This window comes from Xiphophorus couchianus, chromosome 15 (assembly GCF_001444195.1).
Source record: "Xiphophorus couchianus chromosome 15, X_couchianus-1.0, whole genome shotgun sequence".
Classification (NCBI taxonomy): Eukaryota; Metazoa; Chordata; class Actinopteri; order Cyprinodontiformes; family Poeciliidae; genus Xiphophorus; species Xiphophorus couchianus.
Genome location: NC_040242.1, coordinates 7,365,311 through 7,387,733, shown reverse-complemented (window position 1 = coordinate 7,387,733; position 22,423 = coordinate 7,365,311). Strand labels below are relative to the sequence as shown.

General features: G+C 37.6%; 1 protein-coding gene across 9 annotated transcripts in view; it reads right to left on the bottom strand.

The window, feature by feature from the left end:
- The window catches only part of gphnb (gephyrin b), an 89,804-nt gene that overhangs the window by 44,015 nt on the left and 23,366 nt on the right, over positions 1 to 22,423 (bottom strand). For all 9 annotated transcript variants that reach the window (XM_028040553.1, XM_028040558.1, XM_028040557.1 and 6 more), the window contains exons 2-4: positions 10,661 to 10,739; positions 4,216 to 4,273; positions 4,023 to 4,115 (exon numbers count right to left, since the gene is read on the bottom strand). In XM_028040553.1, the coding sequence (XP_027896354.1) occupies positions 4,023 to 4,115; positions 4,216 to 4,273; positions 10,661 to 10,739 (230 nt within the window). The remainder of the gene's footprint in view (positions 1 to 4,022; positions 4,116 to 4,215; positions 4,274 to 10,660; positions 10,740 to 22,423) is intronic.

The window sequence follows — 22,423 nt, the reverse complement described above, 5'->3', positions numbered from 1 at the left end:
TCTTTGCCAATACTTAATTGCAAGTTATTTTATAATGGTAATATCAACTATGTGTCTCCACTTACAAGGTTGTACTGAAGGGGAGATTGTTTAATGGTCTGCAAGCGACTTTAGAAAAAAAACAAGCAAAAAGCTGCTTATAATAATCGGACTTGGCGACAGAAACTAAAAATAGTTCCTGTTTTTCCAGCAACAAAATGCACATTTCCCTCTTCCATCCATTGTTTATGTTTCTGTCACTGCTGATACTCTCGCATAGAAACGGTGGTCACTCCCCAAGACGCGCAGAGGAAATAAAATTTAATTAGAAAAGAAAACACACAGTAACGCACAGTAACTCAAAGTGATTTCAATAAGTAACTGTAGTCTGACTACTGGATTTGAAATAGCAACGCGTTAGATTACTCGTTACTGAAAAAAGTGGTCCGACATCACTGCTTACAAGATAACAAAAAAAAATTACTTTTGGACCATAGTAGCATCTGAACCCATTCAAGAAGAAGGTCTGAACTAAACTGAGAATCTTAAAGAATTCAAAGTAATGTACAGTATTTCCTTAAGTAATTTGGTTACTGTTTTTGGCACTGAATGATAGGCAGCAGGAAAGATGAAGTCTCCTTTAAAAACTATGTTGGATGAGCTTGAGTGAAGTGATTCTTGAAACTCAACAACAGGAATGCAGAGAAAATATTTAAAAGTGGAGGAGCCCCTTATATGCACCCTGTGAAAAGGAACATAAAGAAGGGAGAAAAAAGGAAACCAGAGACCAGAAGAAGTGTTGGGATGGATTTGTTTTGAAGTAAATTCTAGTTTAACTAATTATTTTTTTTTTACTTTTTAGTTGTTCCTCTGCTTAGTGAGATAATGAATTAGATTTTTTCATTATGTTTCATTATGTGCAGAGAATCTATCAACATGGAGATTAGTTGGAACCAGACTATGAGGTTATGAAATATTAGAAAATTAGATTTTAAGAAAGGCCTACAGTGATACCCTTTATCACAGAGAAATTACATTTTTCATAATCAGCAATTTAATGTAAATGAAAACAAGATGGGGTTTTATTTTCCTTTTTTAAATTTAATTAGCTTGGTCTGAAGATGGCTGCACAGTGGCGCAGTTGGTAGCACTGTTGCCTTGCAGCAAGAAGGTCCTGGGTTCGATTCCCGGCCGGGGTCTTTCTGCATGGAGTTTGCATGTTCTCCCTGTGCATGCGTGGGTTCTCTCCGGGTACTCCGGCTTCCTCCCACAGTCCAAAAACATGACTGTTAGGTTAATTGGTTTCTCTAAATTCTCCCTAGGTGTGTGTGTTGTGTGTGAATGGTTGTTTGTCCTGTATGTCTCTGTGTTGCCCTGCGACAGACTGGCGACCTGTCCAGGGTGTACCCCGCCTCCCGCCTGGAACGTAGCTGGAGAAAGGCACCAGCAACCCTCCCGACCCCATTAGGGACAAGGGTGAACAGAAAATGGATGGATGGATGGATGGATGGTCTGAAGATAAGAGTAATATTATTTGGTAGCACTTTGTAATACAGCATCCACTTTTCCAGAACTTAGAAAAAAACAACCGTCCCCAAGCTTGCTTCCACAAAAAAAGAGATCAACTTTCAAAAGCAGAGGAGTTTAACATCCAAAGGTTTAATTGCATGGGTTTAATGGGAAGAGAAGATATTTCCCCAGTGATTTAAGAGACCAAATCAATATCGACTGCTAATGTAGATAAATGTAGATGTGGAAGAGATAGTTAAGGTTTTCTTTTCAGCGTTCAGACAGCCGAGACGTAGACTGGGTAATTTGGTAATGGATTCAATAAAACACATAACATGCGAAATTTAACAGCAGACACAGACAATTTGGACAGACGCATGGAGAGTTTTGGAAACAATTTGATAGTGCAATTCCGAAATAGAATGTGACTTTATGTATTTTCTGTCCACAAAAAAGCATTTTGTACTGTATTTAGACATATATGTCGAACAATGGAGTTAAGTTACACAAAAAGAAATAATTTATTTATTAATTAAAATAATGACTGATCTAAACCTGTCTTCCACTGAGGTTTAATAACATTTTATCCATCTTGTGTTTGGGAAGAAACATTATTTTGCAGCAAAGCTTTCTTATTAGAGACACACAGCACTCTTTAAGATGTACCTCCAAGAATAATTTTCAATGTCTATGCCTACATGTGCTTTTGTTTACATATACACAGTAAAAACAAGAAATAATATATAAAATGTAAATACAAAGCTTAATGACATCAGTAATACTAATCAAAAATAGCCACGAAATACAATATACCATCAAATGACAAATGGAGACAAAATAGAAATGTGGTGACCAGCCAACCATTAATGACAAGTGGTCAAGAGGAGTGTCTCTATAATCCACAAAATTCATATTAGGCAACAGTAAAGCTTCATTTTTACATAATAAGGTAACACAAAAATATTTTACAGCAAAATAATACCTGATTAGCTGCTTTGTATTAATACCCTTCATTTAATTTCTTCTGGAATACATTAGTAATCACAGAGTATACAATGTCAATTATTTCATGAAAATGTTAGCATAAAACAACGGAGGGAACTTTTTAAAATATCAAAAAATATTGGGGGATTATTAAAATAAGAACTAGATATGAAATTAAGTTTTGTCTTTAAACTATCATTTCTCTTACAGAAAAAGCTTTTGATAAAGGAAGCACTTCTACTCCTTTATTTCCCCTCTGACTACAGGACTAATTAGTGGTAATCAGTGTTGTAACACATGTGTGTGATCAGCAAAAGCAAGCTGCTAATGAAGCAAATGCAGCAGGAGACATGTGCCTCTCAACACACATTCAAACCTAAAAAAGCTCATCTACGACCTTCATTAGAGATCATCACACCTGTAGTTTGCAGAACTGTCTCATAAGCAAGACATCTTGCAAAAGTGTGTATATTCCCTACACTTTCTCATATGTTGTGACTTTAGAACCACAGACATGTGTGTGTTTTATTGGGATTTCAGCATGCTTTTTGTTAAATTAAAGAAATAGACTATTTGGCTTTCAAAAAGTATGATGTGCATCTGTGGTTATGCTTTTTGAGTCATATTTGTGAAACTCCCTTTCTTTGCAATTATTGCTACATAAAGTTCACTTTTCCTGTAAGCTTAGTGTTAATATTGTAGAGAAAAATTTGCAGTATCCAAAACATTTTCTATCAGGAAATGTATTGTTATTATTATGGCATTATCTATATTTATTTTTATCCATTTTCCCCATCAGATCTGACCGGTTCCCCTTTAGCTGACGAAGAAAAACATCCCAGCAGAATGATACTGCCTCCACCATGTCTTACCATCCAGTTGGTGTGTTTATAGTGATGTGCAGTGATTGGTTTCCTGATATGAAGTGTGTTGAATGTGGGCTACAAAGTTAATTTTGGCCTCCTGTAATCAAATCTGTGCATTTAATGTTCAATTTTGAATTTGGCTTTAAATAATCTATTTAAAAAAGCAAAATGACAACAACAATATAAAACGCAATCACCAAAAATAAGTTTCTGTGTTATTATTATGGCATAATCTGCTTTGGCATTGTGCTCATATTTTTTAATTTTAATTACTGTCCCTTATGTACAGCTTTGAGATTAAGCCCACATTGTGCGTTTTTGTTTTGAAATGTCAGAGTGAGTAAAAGAACATAAAGTAAAGCAGGAGATCCGAAAACAAAAGCTTGATAAAAATTGATATAACAACAAGAAACATCCAACAACATACATCCAGTTTCACAGAAACGTTAGGATATTATTTGATCAAAAGATCTTGGTGTTTATTTTTTGTTATCGTTACGTGTGAAAAAAAATATCTTAATTTGATTTAGATTTTAAAATCTATTAATGATGTACTTTGTAATTTGGTTAGCTATACTTTTATATATCTTGTCATTCATTTTTTTTTCATATTTTGTTTTCCAGGGTTTGCTAAAGTACAAAACATTGCAGTTTTTGATCGACAAGAAGTTCACATAAGCTCACCTCTGGTGTTACGTCTCTCGGGGCGAAGCCAGTGCCCCCGGTGGTGAGGATGAGGTTGAGTTCTTTCTCATCACACCAATCCACCAGTGTTTCCTGTTGGTAAACATGCACAAAATGCACACTTATGGAAATCGTATGTGAAGATATACACATCACTACAATACAATGAGAGGAGCAGACCAATTATGTTTACCTTGATTTCATCTATCTCATCTGGCACTATCTTGTAGGCCACGATCATGCCCCCCAACCTTAGAGACAATCAAGAACACAATGTCATGGCACAGAAAGAAAGTTATTTTCTTTATCATTACAAACCCAGCACAGTTCTCATGGCTGGAGAAATTGTGACATGCATGTTATATGCAAAGAAGATGAGTTAAAACCCAAGGTGATAAGGTGATTAGGTATTTAATTGACAATCTGTTTGGTCTCATGATACTTTACTAACAGAGATGGGGTGATTAATGGGATATATTTATGTAGACTCATAAACAATGTCAAATATGAAAGTAACAAGAAACACTGCAACTAAACAAGGGGGGAAATGCCCTTGAAAACTCCTTATGAAAGGATTTTCCCCAGGATGGCCCAAAGAGAGGATGCTCGGAGAAGTGAACGTCGGACCATGGCGCCCTCCTGTGGTCAGACACAGTATTACACTGTCTAAAAAAAAAATACCCAGACTGAAGGTGAAGAATCTGCAGAAAATCCTTATGTAACAATTTTCTTTTTTTTTCTTTAGAGATCTATTTTTGTGATTGTAGTGCATCATGTTTCCCCTCCATGACACGTAAATGTCATGTTACCCTCCTGCAGCCAACGCACTGTAACAGTTAATTGTTGTTAATCCTCTATCTTACAGTCTTTTGGAATACTTTTAGAATATTTAGTTATCAAGCATACATAAAGTCAAAATATTAAACTCTAACAGGTTGACTGATGATGTGCAAAAGTCAAAAATGGATCGTTGACAAAAGAGAGCAATTATTTAAAAAAATGCACCTTTAGGATGAAGAGGAGGTTATTCACAAACACAGGTCGTCCCACCTGACATGGTGGCATGGGTGATTTACCAACGCTTAGTGTGCTTTGATGGGAAGGGAGCGGCTTTTGGCAGCTCTGTATAGATTAATGCGTGTTTATATGCGTTTGTGCACGTACGCTCGTTCCTTGGTTTATGTGTTTGCGTGTGTCTGCGTTAGACCTCGCCACAGTAAAGGAGCTGTCAGGACAAATCACCTCTTGTGTGCTCCAGGGGTTTTTCATGCCTCTCCGTTTCAGCCCAAATGAAAATACGCTCTTCACAAATAACTGGAGTTCCTTCCCAGTGTTTCCTTGGCAGCTCTTCCTGTCTGGAGACTCTGGTTGCTGTGTTGTATAATGCTTGGGAGCGTGTGAGAGCTCCTCTGTGCCTTTTTTAATAATTTACAGGGATCACATTTCTTTGCTATGATGTATTTAAGATCTTCAGGCGCATTGTTTTACGTATATGATGAACAAGTAAGCAATTTACAGATTTGTGTAACAATAATGTGCATATTAAGAGACAAAACAGTACCAGTCAGACATTTTGATTCACATATGCAAGCATTGCTAATGTTTTCCCAAACTGCACAGGTGGCCAAATTACAGTGCAATGGAAAGTGAACTACCAACTTAAATGATGCTCAGGTGAATAATAGCAATGCTAATGATAAACATAGACAACAATTTTAATAATGAGATGAAAAAAATAACATGTATTTATATTTAAATGCAAAAACACACAGATTACAGATGTTCATTTTTAAGGGAATACAATGGAAACCATATATTTAAATACATATAACTTCCCCCAAACAGTATTTAAAATTAAAAAACTTAAACTTCCTATCTTTACTTCAGGCATCATCACAAACTTTATTTCTACATGCAAATGTCAAAATATTGAGAAATATTATACGAGTTTTTTTTCAAAGTCAGATAATTTTTTACATATGCTAGTAGTAATATGCCTGAACGTTTTGAGGAAGCTCAGATGATGATATCATGTCTTTGTAAGAATTAGATTCTTGTTCATTTCAGCAAACAAAGGCCACTCAGCAAGGAAGAAAACAAAATGATTTTTGAATTTTTTGGCCATAATGGTCATTGTTGCGCTTGGAGAAAATAAGGGAAAACTTATGGCTTGAGAACCTCATTTAAACTGTAAATTATAGGGATGGCAACATCATATTGTGTAAAAATTTAGATACAGAAGGAATTAGTTCTGCTTACAAAATGATATGTTATCATGAGTAAAGGGTTTGACTTTATTAGAAGGAAAACGTAACATTCTATTTTTGTAATGCAGTTATATATCTTTATGACACAATAGAAATCTATTTGTCAAACGCTTGGCTAAAGGTAGTCAGCGCTGAAGATAGCTTTTTGCCTTCGGTGTGGACAGATCCTAATGCAGCTGGAAAAAAAGAAGAAGAGACGCAAGAAGAGGGGCAGACAGGGAGGAAAACGGGGGTGGATGGGTGAGAGAGTGGCAGTAGTATTGGCCTGAAAGCTTGGACATCTCGGCCAAATCTTACAATGAATAAAAGACGAGCACAGAAAGAAGGATGAAGATGGGAAGCCTGAATAACAAAGAGAGGCACAAAGTGAAAAGAGTGCAAAAAAGGGACACACTTTACAAGAGAGGGAGAATTTGGAAGTACGTGTGTGTGGATGTGTACGCGTGCACAAAGGGCTGCTGCAAATCTCAGTGGTTGTGGGACACTTCCAAGAAGAGACCCATCTGCCAGGGTGATTTCATTAATAATACACGCTCTTTATAGAAAGCACTCAATCTCACTCTCTGTATTTTTCTTGCATCCATACACGCACACACGCGCACACACACTACATCCAGGGGGGAGACAAAAGCCTCCTTGGTCATCTCCACACTCCCAGTAGTAACATAGAGTTGAGCCCATTAGAGGTAAGTTGTTGGTTCATCCATATGTAGGAAAGCTCTCAAGGGGTGACCTTTCAACATGTTTGCTGATAGTGGGAAAGGTGGAGGAAAAGAATGAGCTCACTCCTTTAAACCCCTACTGTGTTGAGAGCTGAGAGTGGCCACCACGGCGTTCCACTCACACGCACGATGTGCACACAACCCCAAAGAAACAAACAATATTAAAAAGTGTGCAGAAACACTCCACCCTGCAAGGGTTATTTATGGAATAAATGCCACCATGCTTCAGCTACGCCATTTCTGACAGTTTCTGGCTTTCAAGTTTAATTTCTTTCTTTAAACCATAGCAGCTACACCTAAATGCAAACACCTGTGGTAAAATGAACAGGTCATAGTGGATTCATTTATGCTCTGCAATTCTTCCCTTGGATATTTTTGGAGCAAATCTAGACAAACACTAGCTAAGGAGCTGTTTTGTGTTAAATGAATCTTCTCTTATCCACCTTGCTCAGGCCAGAAAAATTGGCTTGGTATCAAATGTAAATGGTCAATGGAAAAGACTCATTCTGCTTTTACTTTTAGTATCAGGTAATGTGCAACTGAACCCTGGTCCAATTTTCAACAACATTGGCACACCGGAAGAATATATAGTAGAATTTATAGTAAATATACTAAAAATCATAGAGCAACAAGTGTTCAGCAAAGAAGCTGACTGATCTGGTGCAGGGATTTTTCACGTTGTCTTCATTTAAACAGTCTTCACCACAGGTCTGTCTCTGTGCCCTGGAAGCCTTCAGGTTTGTCTTTGTCCCTGATCAGACAGTAAAATTAGTTCTTGTGTCACACATCTGATTTTTTTTTCTGGTTATTTTTAGTCCTGGCAGTTTGCAGCACTGAAGAAGATCTTTGCAACACAAGTCAGTGAAGGGTGCTGACAAACTGTTGACTCATGAAAAAATATTCACACAGAGGCAAACATGTGAAGAAAACAGTTACATACACACACACATATAGGAACACCCAGATGGATACACATCCACCGCTTCCTCACCTCCATGTCCTTGAGTCTCAGCGTTTTTTGTTCATCTCCCCTCTGCTGCTAGGTCTAGCCTTCGCTTCACTTCATTTGTCTCCACTCATCATCCGGTACACCTCTAGATGCTCCCAAAAGTGAAACTAGACTGACTGATTCCACGTGAAAAAGCCTACTTGAGAGATGCTGTGATTATAGTTTAAATGTCCTACTGTGGTGCCTCACTAAATCTCACCTTCCATTCCTTCACTTCCTCCTTTAGTTCTCCTGCCTTTTCTCCCCCCCCCTCCCCCCCCAATTGTTTTATTATTTCTGGCAGCTATGACACATTGAACAAACAGTGTTCAAGCTGGTCATGATGGAGTAAGCAGCAACAAACAAGAGATTTTATGTAAACCATCAGTTCAATGTCAGACAGTAAGGCATTCCAAAAAACAGTAACCAGTGCAGGACACAAATGACTGCTTTTAGTACAAAAACAGCCAGAGAGTCCAGTGTGCCCTAGCAAGGCCTGATTTATACACATTGTATTTTCTCCATAGTTTGCTAAATTGACATAAATTTTGTCATATGTATCCATGAACCAATGTGGGTCCCCTAGAAGTTTCTGCATGTAACAACATTGAGCCACAATCTGTGTGGCCGTGCTGACTGTGTGTACCAGTAGGGACAATGCAGTATTCAAAGGGTGGCACCAAACACACAGCAAGTAAGCAAAAGCAGCAAGTCAGATTACAGAAAAAGCAACAAGCAATGGTCATTTTTAAGAAAACAATTTTTGATTTTCCCATTTGGTTCATCTCTCAGGAAGGAAAAAAAAATCAAAAATTTAATTGACAGCGTGGGTAGAAAAATGAATAGATGTTTTCAGCTCTTAGCATTTCAATACTTATACTTTAATCGCCCCTTGGTGCCAACTGATGATCATCAAAACACAAATACGTAGCTTTATTTTATCAAAATAATATTTCTACTCTTTATTTTGTTCAGATCTCAGTAATTGACTTGCATCGTGCAAGAACATCAACATTACCTTAGCTTACTTTATTTGTAAAGTTCTCCGGGATGACATTTGTTGTGAATTGGTGCTGTGTGAATAATCTGAATTAAATCATTGCTGATGAGCTGATTAAAAAATAACAACAATATCAAAGATGCTCTTCTTTGGAAACATAAAAATTTGATCTTGGTCAAATTGGTGCACTCCTCAAACACAAGCTAAACTACAAGACTGCTGTAGAAATTTTAACTGAAGAAAAAAGACTTAAACTTAAAAAAAGAACAGGAACTGTAAGTGATGTGATCATTTCACTACTTTGCCATTTTGTACATTTAAAGTTTTGGTCTTTTTGCACCATTCTACTTTTTTTGTATGTGAAAAAGCAGCTCTGTAACTACCCTCCTGAAAAAAGCAGCAGATACAGGGAGAGGGCAACAGTTTTTCAAATAAAAATGTTATTCTTCTGAATTGTTCCCCTCAGTAAACCTTGGATTTGGAAACATTGGCAAACTTATGAAAATTTCTAAGTTTAGGTACAAGAAAGAGACTCATGTTTACAGTTGCTAAGAATAACCACATCATGGTATCATGGTATTTTCTAATATAAGATTATAGATGGAGTTAAAGTTGATTTCTTGAGTAATTTTTTTTAAAAGTTGCTTTTCTAAAGGTTGCAAAGGTTGGGATATCACCTTCCCTAGTAACACAAATAATAATTGACTGCCAATCAAAGAAAGGGTCCAATAATTTTGACAACTGATAATCTCTAACAGAAATTGGGGGAGAAAAAAAATGGTCTCCAAAGGTCAGAGCTTTGGAGATCAGGAATTGGTTCACAGAGTTCTGTGACCAAACTCTACAACTTTCTGCCTGATTTTGAACTTATCACCATAGAGAAATGTCACCATGTACATGAACATATGCACAAATATAGTAAGCAGTTATGAAACAAGGTTGAATGCTGTAATGTCAAAGATCTTTCCTGTAATTATTCTACTATGTTACCAGGTGATGTTCTCACTAAAACCTGGACAACAGCTCACATCCTAAACTCCTTACACTGGCTCCATGTAACTCAGACAATAGACGTTAAAATACTTCAGTTAGTTTATAAATTACTGAATGCCTTAGTACCAAATTACACTAAAGATCTGTTGTGAACGTATCAACCTTCCAAGCCACTCAGGTCTACTGGTTCTAGTCTACTTTGGATCCCCAGAACCACTACAAAACATGGAGCATTCAGCTTCTATGAACCACAAATCTGGAACAGATATGGCATAACGGTTTGGGTCTATTTCTCAGGAACATGTTAATTTAATTTAATTTAAACTTAACATATCGTTAAAATTGTTAAAAACTAAACAAACGAGCATTACAGAATTGTTAAATTATATTTTTGTTGATGAAAATATTTAATCTTTTAAGATACCAAGGCTCATGTTTCTTCCTTGCATGCAAGATATTTTTCTTAGGCTGAAGAGACCATTTTAATCCATTAGTTGCAGTATTTAACTAAAAGAACACACAAAGATGCAAAAGCATGCATTTTTGTGTGAGAGTGAAGCCCAGATTTAAGAGGCCTTTCAGCTGGATTAAACGATTATGTGCATGAAGTTTTTTTTTGTCTTTTCAGCTTGGGGATGAATTGTCCAAAAAATGAGGTCAATACTCACAAGGAGGGGTCGTGGACGAGATCTTTGAGGTTGATGCCGCTGCGGTCCTCTGCTAGGTTCCGAAAACAGCTGTCACTAACTAGAAAGAAAGACATAGAAAAATGAGAAAGTTTATTTGGCATAAATTCAATTTAGTGCAATACATGGAAGGGCTTCAGAGTTTAGCCAATGTTAACTGGTGAGAAATGACTCATTCTCATGTCAAGCAACTCTTGACGTGAGAAAACCTCATCCAGTCTAACAAAAGCATGAACAGAACAATGTGATTCAATTGAAATATGGGAAAATAATATTCTTGGCAAATATTCACCCATTAAAGAAAAAAACAACATATTTAAATTTCAATTGGAATACAATTGTGCTGTTTAAATAATCATAAATAGTTTTTGTTGGTAAAAATGAAGACTTAATGTAGCCCAAGACAGCTTAGCCACGTTGACATATTTTATTTTTATTGTTTAAAAGAAAGAAAGAATGAAAAAAAAAATTGACAGACTTCAAATATTTTTTTCACCAAAAAAAGAGGATGAGTCAAGAGCTATTTATCAAATGTTTGGCATATCACAGCAAAGAAAAAAAAAACCATGAGACTTTATAATTTTAATTGCAAAGATCTGTAATAAACAGACAGACTTTATGCAAGTGAGGGTCTTAAGAATTAGGAGAAAATCAAATATACCGGGCTGGAGGAAAACACTGGTCTTTCTATTTGTTTTTTTAAAGCAATTTTCTTTTTTCAAAATTTATGTGATGGGCAAATGCATCAATGGTTAATTGGTTTGGCTTGCTTTTTGCTGGGATGATTTATACTGAGGTCCATTTCAAACAAATTCACAAACTAATTAGTTTAGCAGAGATACAAGGACTGCATTAAAAATAAGTAATAAATAAGTCAAGGTCAAGGGAAAAATATCGGAAAGACCTTCAGAAAGTGTAAGCAAATACTGTTTAAAAGCATCCATCCATCCATCAAACCACAGACCTCGAACAATTCCCAACTCCCTCCATGGGAACGCCGAGGCATTCCCCGGACGGCCAGGAGTTGTAATCTGTTCAGCAAGTCCTTGGTCTGCCCTGAGGCCTTCCCCTGAGGGACTTTTCCAAAACATGTCCCAATGGAACGAAAGCACACGTCACTTTACTTGTGCTCAAGACTACTTTAAAAATGTACAGGAAGTTTGACTCCTTGAAGGTAAAAGGAAAAGACACGAGGAGTGAGTCGAGGCTTTTGCTCAGCAGAGTGTTCATCTATTAATCAGAAATCTGTTGCCCACGCAAAACAATCGAGTACTTATCAAGATCTTCTTGTACAGTTTTGCTGTGTCATTTGTCATATTACTGAACTGCAATTAGGTAAATAGGTCACCTCTGATTTACGGAGCATGTGCTGGTATAAAACAAAAAGTTCCCATCATAAAGAGAGTTTCTATCTTCAACACACGAATGAATCAAAACACAATGTGATGAGGGGATAAGCGGGACACAATTAGATATATCTTTAGATATTTAGTACAGAAAATAGTGAAAACAAGTTGTCCACTAAACAAAATTATAAAATTAAATGATTTCCAGTAACCCCAGCTTTTTTTTTTTGTATGCTCAAAACCATCTGGTTTGCCCAACATGTGTAAGACATAAAAAATTCCAAACAGGACTAAAAAGATCTCTGTGCAGATTATGAGCTATTATGTATCTACTTACTGGTATTAGATTGTGTCATTGCTATTAAACATGACTAAAAAGAGATTTGAGTCCCAAAATTAGAGCTCTGTCTCTTTAAGAAGCTCCTGCTCTTTCCAACACTCCTCCTTCAGCACAACATCACAACAATGCTTCTCATTATGCCGTTGATTCATGATTATCATGCTTATTTTTTCTATTTATATATTTGAACTATTGTACTGTTTTAAACCCTCTTGTAGATGAGAACTAGTAATCAAATATTTTACCTGGTAACAAAAGTAAAAAAGAAAACTACATCACACCATGTTTATGTTTTAAAGTTCTTTTTTTGGGGATGACAAAAGAAATGCTGAGGTTTTGGATTAAAACAATTGAGTGATGGCTGGTCAAAGTCTTCTTTAACATATAGGAGTCAACAAAGACTAATGCATGTTTTAACTTTATTCTAAGGAAGGTCACATTTGTCTGCTTGAATGTAGAAAACAGTCACTCAAGCCATAAAAATTAAAGGGATGAAACAAATATATCCCTTCAGCAGTAATGCTGGCTTGAAAATATAAATGGTTTGTTTAAAACAGATGATAATATGAGGCATAATGCTTGGCACAATTAACTAATTTTCAATAGCTGTAATATTCAATATAATATGTTATCAATTTTTGTGTACAAGTTATTGTGAAAATACAGTGGAGCCTTTGGCCTTATGTGGACTTCCTGGTAAAATAATAGATGAATAATTTTTTTTTTTTAAATGCGCGCTTTAATCTAATGTTGAGACATCTTTGTGGAATTCAAAATTGTAAATAGGGCACTTGGTGTCACATTGAATAAGAAAATAAATGTATATGTTTACATAATTTTTTTATTTAATTGTATTACAATTACAAACCACAATTTACCAACAGTAGTCAGACAAGAATCTTGGTTTCAATTCCTTTCATAAGTAACAACAAGTCCCCCAAATCACAACTGACTAAAAAACGTCTTTCTTTTTAATACTGTACCACACATAAATGTCGTCACCACAGGAAATATACAATCCACCAATCCTGTCATTACCATGCACCTTTATTGTCTCCAAGCATTCCTTACAAAGCCACAGTTGCCCCTTGACTACAGAGCAGGTGTGAGTCATCATGGTGATCACAGTCATACAGAGTGACAAATAAGGTGAGATGCCGATGAAGACAAAGACAAGAAAAGGAGACAGTTTAGTAAGATGGAGAAAGACGATACGTCCTATTATCTGAAGGGGTCACACATGAGTGGACATGGTCGTGTTCTAAAATAAAGTCAACCTGACGATTTGGAGGGTGATGGCGTTGGTGTGGTGGATTTAAGCCAAAAAACTTGATGTGCTAGAAGTAGTCAAGACTGAAAATGTCATGATGTTGCTCAAATGAAGTGCTATGATCCATGAACGAGAGGAAGGGGGAGAAGGGACAGAGCAAGGGAGGGAGTGAAGCAAGAAGGTTGTACAAGATGGAAGTAAGCTGTCCAGTAAGGCACGCAATCAGGATGGGGAAGATGAGGCTGAGAGATTTAGGGAAAGATGCGGGAGAATATAAAGATGGGAGGAAGGAAAATTCGTTTAAACAGGAGGGTGATAAAAACAAGGCACTGCTGATGGGGCACCTTTGTGCAAAGAGAGGTAAACACAAGAAGCTGGACGTAGCTCTGGGCTTTGGCAAATAAATCGGAAAGTGCTGACATTTGCACACCAAGTCGACTCAGGAAGAGAGGATGAAACAACGCAGACAGAGAGACTGCTGGAAAAGGGTGGAGGTAAGCAAGCAAAAAAAAAAAAAGAGTAAACGGGGATGCAAAAACATGGAGCACACCTTTGCTGTGGAGAGCCATAGCTGCATAAATCCACGCGTGTGCATATGTTTGTATGCGAGGAGGAAACTTCTTTCAAGACTGCAGTATTCCTTACAAACACGCACACTCAGAGCCTTCCTCAGTCTTTCTCTCCCAGCTACCCCTTGATCTAAAAATAGCTGCTTCTCTCTCCTACAAGAGGCAGCAACCATTCTGAACCAATCAACACGGTCTGTCAAAGGCATCGGTATCCACCACCCCTCTGAGTGTGTGTGTGTGCACGCACGTATTCGCCCGCACATGTGCAACAAGAGGGAACTCCTAACTGAAGGTAATAAAACTGCCCTCCCCTGCTGCAAAAGCAATCCCTTTCATAAAACAATGGCTGGGAAATAAAACTGAAATTGAGAGCAGGAAAGGAGAAAAAAAAAAAAGAGGGAAGAAAAGAGGAGAGTGGAAGAGAAGGACAGGGAGATCTGGCTGCAGTGGAAACAGGCTTCAAAGGAATATTAATGTGATCCTGTGCAAGAGCTGAAGAAAGGGGAAGAGACGAAGGCGGAAGAAATGGAGGGAGGAGGGGAAAGCAGAGCAAAAGAATTTACGACGCTGCACCCTCCCACATCGCTCGCTCCGGCTGCGCACCTTTCTCCAGGTGAAGCTGCAGCTCATATAGACGTTCATTGCATCTTCTTGAACACTGTAAAAAATTTAAAAAAAACCTGGAGCAAATCAATATAACTTAATCCCACTCAGATCTGCTTCCACTTGTAGAATCCTGATAAAAAAAGACTGCTTATCCTAAATTCAGGGAATTTTGACATGCAAGACATCCAGTCTTTGACAGATTCTAAAATGATTTAAGTTTAACCCGAAGCGCATCAAACCACATAGGATATTCTACATTGGGGATATTTAATAAACAAAGACTAAAGTCTTAATCAGAGACATGAACCCCACCTCTGGATTAGATCTGCAGCTAAAGATTAAGTCAATTATTCTATCGTTCATTCTGATGAACGATAATTGAGTAATGTGGTTAACTCTTAAGATTATTTAATAAAATATTAGAAATACATAATTGTTTCATCCCTACTCTGGATTATGTAGCCTGTAGAACCATCTTTAGCAGCAGGAACATTAAATATTTGTTATTGTGGGTTTTTTGTCAGTTGTGCATAATTATGTCCCAATGTCCTTCATATTGCTTTGGTTAATTGGTTTACAAACATTTGTTGCTGCTCAGCTATCTTAAGACTCCACCAACATGTGCAGTAAGGTTGAGGTTCTGACTTTCACTAGGCCATTGCATTTCTTCTCTTTCTTAAGCCATTCTGTCGTAGATTTACTGTCGTGTTTGGAGTCACATTCTGTTGATGACCCAGTTTGGGCATATCTTTATCTGCCATCTCATATTTTACTCTACAATACATTCATGTTCCAGTCAATAACCAAAGTCCTGTGGCTGCAAACTGAGCCCAAATCATCACCTCTCCACCACTATGCTCAACAGTTTATATCGTCTGGACTGACGTGTTGTTTTCTCTAAACAGGATGCTTTAAATTCTTTTGAAACATCCCTAATTTGGTCCCATCTCGTCATCTGACATTTTCCACAAGTCTTTTCATTCATTGAGATGCAGCTTTGCAAGCTTCAGTTGTGCTTCCATATTTTTTTCCCCCACTCGACAAAAACAAGCCAAGTTTTATTGTAAGTTTAGTGTCATGAAATTCAAGCTAACTAAGGTCTATAAAGTTTGCATATGACCATACATTGGAAAGGAGAACATTTTTTTCCGTAAATACTAAATACTTCTCAATGACTAAACATCTAGTACAAAATTGACAAATAAAGGTCTCTATATTCTGAAGTTAGCAGGCAGCCTGGATTTTGTTCAGTTCCTCATGTCAATATAATTCCAAGACAGGCATAATTTTCTTTACTTGTTATTCATAATAAGTATAGAAAATTTGTTTGCAAGGACCAGCTTCTTTCATGAGATTTCTTGATTTGTTTGCAAGGAATGTTTTTGATGTTTGAATTCGATCACAGATTCATTTTCTTGGCTAGCAAAAAATAACATATTACAAGACTTACAAGTCAAGCAGCAAACTTTATTATCAAAATAAAATTCTTATTTTGTAGGGCATATATCTTGTACTGTCTCTTATTATAAATTGTCTGCACTTGTGAGCGGGTGGGAGTTCAGAGGCCTGGATGTCCACAGGCCACAGGAGTGGGTGGAGATCAGGAGGACAGTGCTTCAGAAGCATTATGCCAGGCAACACCACTTGTGTATGTAATCCAGATTACCAAGCCCGAGCTTGGTGAATATGTCTTCTGAAAAGGGTTAAATGCTAAACTGTGGCTGTGCAAAGAAGGCCAGGACACAAGAGAATAGTATCAAGAGGCCAAGAGAAAGGGAGCGGATCTGAGAAGAAAAAAAATTTACAGTCAAACTACAGGCTAAAGATTAAATATTCTAACACGAGGCAGACATTTATTTCAAATGATTGTCTTTTCCTGATCAAAATTTCAAGCTTAAACTTAAGAAACTGGTTTTGGTGTATAAGTCCAATGAAAAAGTGAGAGTTAGAAAATAGAAGGAAAAAAAGCAAACAGATGTATTGTTCTTAAATCTGATGTTAATGCATTTGTAAATAGATTAAAGGTTGACGTTTAAAGCAGAATTTAAAAGATTTTCAAATAGAATGTGGACTTTTAATAGTTCATAAAACGCATTAAGAATGTTAGTTAAATTATCCTTTATTGGAAGATGAAATGCTCAAGACTGTTTATTTAACCATTATTGTACCAGGAATTCCATTGAGATAAAATCTCTCTTGTGAGGGAAACCTTTAAGGAACCATATAAAAATATAGTTCATTGGAAAGGATGTGATTAATAACTCAAGACTTTTTCAGAGAACTTTATATCAGTAAAGACTTTAAAAAAGCTCAAAGAACTAAACTCTTTTCCCAAGGTGTGATGTTTAGAAATTCAATACATATGAACCAGGGATGTTTAAGGAATATTTGATACCAAGAAGTGAAAGTCAGGACCACATGCATTTTTTTAGCTGAGCACAAGAAAAATTTGGGGAACAGAATTGTTGGAACATAGAGGTGACTTCACATTAGCAAGGGCATTGCAGTTTAGGTGTATTTTCTGAAACAGTTACTTTAGCATGCAGCCATGAGGCATCTCTAATTCAGTAGATTGGCCAGCTAGCAGGCTGTGAGCTGTCAGTCTGTCAGCGACTGGCAGAGAGGGTTCATAAACTGCTAATATGTTCCACTCAATCATTTCCGGGACATAAAGCAGTCAGCACTCATTATCTCCATGGGATCCCACACTAATGGGGATTTCCCTTATAGGATGCCCTCATTTGCTCTCATTCGCATGCATCCCTCACATCAAATGTGTCTGCATCTCCAGTCACATGTGTGGAAAGAATAAAACTCCTCGAAAGCCTTATATTATCAGGTGCAGGTGCCTAACGTTACCTCAACATGCAGCCTCGAAACATAGAAGGGCCTGAACCGTGGATCATAGTGCAGGACAGAGCAACAGTTGTTAAAGTATTGCTAACAACTCTGATCTTAGAAACTGATGTTAGAAGTAGAACAGTTTTGGCTTCATGGCAGGCTACATAGAATGAAAAACACTAGGGATTCAATTTAATATAATTTCTTCCTACGCTTGTTGTTCTGAGTAAATCACTGGGTCATTATTATAGCTAAGGAGCCACTGAATGACTGAATTATCTAAAACTCAAAGTTAAGGTCTAAACAAAGTAACATTCCTTTGAAATTATCTGGTAAAAAAAAAAAAAAAAACCCAGAAAAAGTCTGAATAAATAATTTAAAAGCCCTTCAGAAAGACATTGTATAACACACATGATATTAAAAACTTTGCGCTTCACACAAGTCTAAAAGATCTTGACATCTCGACTTTTTGGATATTGTGTAAGGATCTCATACAAAATCTAAGATTCTCTTTCCTGTAAAGGTCTTGTTAAGAAACAAAAGCACATATGTTTTGCAAGCCTGAAAAAACTGTCTCAGGTTTTCAGAAAGCAGGTTATAGCAGCTGGTAAGAAATGTAAGGAGTTCTCAAAAGCATTTCAAATGAGCCATTCGTCTGTACAGAAAAGGATTTAAAAGTGGAGGACATTTAAGACAACTAATGGCATGCACAAATCTGATTTTTCAGGCAGGTTCATTCTGGCAGGAGACCATAAGATGTTAAAAAAAGAAGTCTTAAAAAAGCCCAACATGTCATCAGAGGGCCTACAGTAAATTAGTGTTTCTGTTAATGGTGTAACTAAAGTCCAACCTACATCAGGATTACTGGGTAGGCCTGTTGCAATAAGAAATAAACAATCAAATGATAAAGATAATATCCAGTTCCATGCTTGTTGGTTTTTGTCTCATCTTTCTTTAGGTATGCCTTTCTTTCTACCAACGAGTCTGGATAACAAAAAGCTTCACTCCAGTGCAAACGAGAGGGGCTCGACATACGGGGGAGCGATAAACAGGATCACTCGGGATGATCACAACACACAGGACAACAGCGACAAAAGTATAACATTTTTCAAATTTCTAAAGTGTTACTAGTACGCGTGTGTATGTCTACATGAGCAAGCTCGAAGTTTTACATGCACGGACTTTGCTGGTAGCTTGGCTAGAAGAGTCCAAGTGACTGTCGATTCATCACGCAAGTTTCATAGGAAATGAATGGAGAGGGAGTGATGTTGCCTCCTGAGTGTTGAACCCACAGGTGTGAACTCCCACATCAGTTATCTGCCGAACCTGACCACTGCAGTCTTGGATCACTTTGAATTCCAACCGAATGACTGAGCTGAACCTTAACACGGCAACACAACAAACGCGTCTGCACACTAAACGGAATCATCCGTTGCAGCTTGGAATAAAATCAATCACTGATGTATTTAATCGACAAACAAAATACAAAAAGGCCAGTGAAAATTGATGTGCGCTAAGACAGTTTGCTCTCTGAAGAGCTGCTGCCCTATAACATCACTGGAAAGCCATCCTTTCAAAAAATGCTGCAAACATTTGACATTGAGTACACGGTAGTAATTTTACACTTTTTTCACAAAAGTCCTAATTGACAGTATCGCCTGTTTCACCTGCCCAGCTTAATGATTAATATCTTCCAGTTCCAGTGTTAAATGTTCTTTAGTAATTAGTTTATTTACATTTGAGAGTGTTATTATGGCATTTCTATGCGGTTAATTAACAATGGTCTCAAAACTACAATGTCATCGTTTATTATAATAATTTCTGGGACAATTAATTGCCCAGCAAAATGTGTTATTGTGACAGACCTGCAACTGGAATTGTGCTCTTTTCTCAGGTGAATCTTCAGTAGATTTGTGTTGTACACCAGAACAGAAGACAGGTTTGACACACACCAATTAAAATTTTTCTAACCAAGCAGCATGAAAATTACAAAGCATGATGATGCCACCACCATGCTTCACCTAGAACATGGTGCATTCAGCTTAATGTGGAAAAGCAGCATGATATGGGATAAACTTTAAACAAGACGTAACCCTCTCGATTACCAATAATTCAACAGGCTTAACTAAATAAAGTACTGAACCTGGTTGCTCACTGCATCTGGATAGGTACATTTGAGAGTCTTCCGAGAAAGAAACAGAACATCCACTCAATGTCCCAGTAGCCCACTTTACACATTTGTTGTCCATTGTTCTTTATTTGTTGCAGCAGTGAAAATGACCCTTCAGTCGAGAAGAGCTCAATTGGAGATCACACACTGGATTGGACGGACTTCTCTGCTGGTGGGAGGGATAACACCTTTCCCCACCAATAGGTCTCATCCAAAAAATATATTACTGCCACCAGTGTTGCATTTTATTAGCTTGTTCTGTGTCAAATGAAAACACTGGGCCTCGGGCTTCGGATTAACTGGGTTTAATGATGAACAGAGGGTTGGATCCTCCTCCAGATTGTAATGGGTTGATGTAGACACATGACTTAGGGGGGGCTTTCAGTTCTACACCCTTCTTATAAGTTAGAAGAGCAGAAAAGCAATGATGCACAAATAACAGCGTCTTCATTCCATGGCAGGATAAATTTCCAAATTAATAAAGGCTTCATGGTGCTAGGTAAAATATAGTAACAGCAATAACAGCAGATAACCTAATCTAATATAAGACCACTGTATCTTAGCAACCTTGTTAATTCTGAGGGGAGCGGTGGGGTAAGCAGCAGAGGCACAGTATTTATCATCAAAGACACACCCAGCAGCAACACACACAGACGCAAACACCAATTACTCACAAAACTCTCAAATCCACAACACGAGGCACACACACATGCTTTCTTAACTTTAGCCACAATCTCAATCACACTGTGATGCCTGTGACAGCACACACACACATGTAGGACTACACACACACACACACACACACACAGATCTTGAGGCTTACTGTAAGCAGCTGGGAGAATGGAGGGGGTGTAAAGCGGAACAATGGGATCCTAATCGTTGGGCTGCATTTCAAAGCGTAGCCCCCTTTACAACACTGTTTCTAGATAAGATTAGAAAAAGCTATTTATATCTAGAGGGAAAGAAGCCAACCAGTGGCTTAATTTTCATTTATTTGAAGTCGGTTCTAAATTGGGGTGGAGTTACATAATACAAGGGAGCAACACTTTGCCATTCTTGGGTGACTGACTTGGCAGGAGCTGGTAAAAAGGGAATCGAACCAAAACAAAAAAGAAAAGAAATTGCACCAAACCATTGCTAACACTGCTGATAATAATTCACCTTTGCAGTTCACTGATCACTACTATTACACCAAACGGGTCCGGCAGGTTTATGGGGACACAGCGGTGGGCCGGCTTTGCATTTGAATTCCAAAGATATTTCAGTGAAGCTCAGCCAAAATCCAGCATCCACACTGAGCCAAGGACAAAACAGCACAACATCGCCCGGTCCCTACACACCAGATGTGTGGAGGGAAAAAAAGAAAGACAAAAAAAAAACAGGACGAGGGAAAGACCATTTAGTTCTTTGCAGCCGTGTCTCAGGAAAGCATGCAGGCAAGGCCCATTCCTGGCATCGGCTCTGTGTCCCGGGAGAGCAGAGAAAGCTCCAACCCAGTCACAGTAAAGGTGGTGATGGAGGAGAGGTTGTAAAGTTGGCATGTGGAGTTTAGAGTGGGAGAACTGCAGTCTAACCTTGACAGGATTAAGAGAGCAAATCACAGTGAATGAAAGGAAGGGGTGGGGATGCAGGGAGAGGGAAACAGTAGTGATGATACTATGATATTAAACAGGGAGATCAGTAAAGTAAAAAAAATAACTTACTCATTTTCCTAGTAAAAGAAAATAAGAAAAAGAGTAAGTTATTGGTGAGGGGATTATCTGACATAAAGGTATTAATGTAATGTGGACAAGAAAGTGAGAATGATTGAAGGGTTCAGTGGTTGCATGAGAATTTGAGATTTAAAGGTTTTGAACCATAATAAATGAAACATTGACCAACATGTTTGATGTGTATGATTTTGACAATGGCACTCCTCAAAATGTCATGTTTGTCCAATTGTTGACTGTACGGTGTTTCCTTCATAACTTCATAATTTTCTGTTTTTATTGTGCAAAGCACCTTGAACCGCCTCTCTATGTGCGGAAGGGTTCAAGTGTAGATCTGTTTTGAAAAAGCCAAAACTGAACTTTTGCGGGAACATGTGAAATGTAAGAGAAAACTAACAGTGCTCATCACCCTGAACAGACTGAAACATAGTGGGAGCAGCATCATGCTGTGGGTTTGAGATTCTTCAGCAAGGGCAGAGAAGAGGGTTCAGAGTTGATGAGGTACTGAATGGAGCTAAATCCATTCAGTTCCTGCAAATAGTTTTTTAATTCTGGAATAAAAGTTCAAATTCCAGCAGGACAAATCAAATATAGAACTACAATTACAGTGGAACAGATTAGAATATTTATACGTTACCTTGCCTAGTCAAAGTAAATATCTGAATCCAGATGAAAATCTGTGGACTTTAAAATTAAGGTTCACAGATTAACTTAACTGCTTTATTTATTAGCTTTATTTATGATGAAAGCTGTGACTTTTGCAACCTCCAAGGAGGAAGAAAACTTCTAAAAGCTCCTGTCCTCCATGTGTATCTATTATAAGCCAGCTTGTAGACAAGTTTTCACTTCTCAGTTGACGTAGCATTCATATAAACTTGTCTTTCCCCTCTCAAC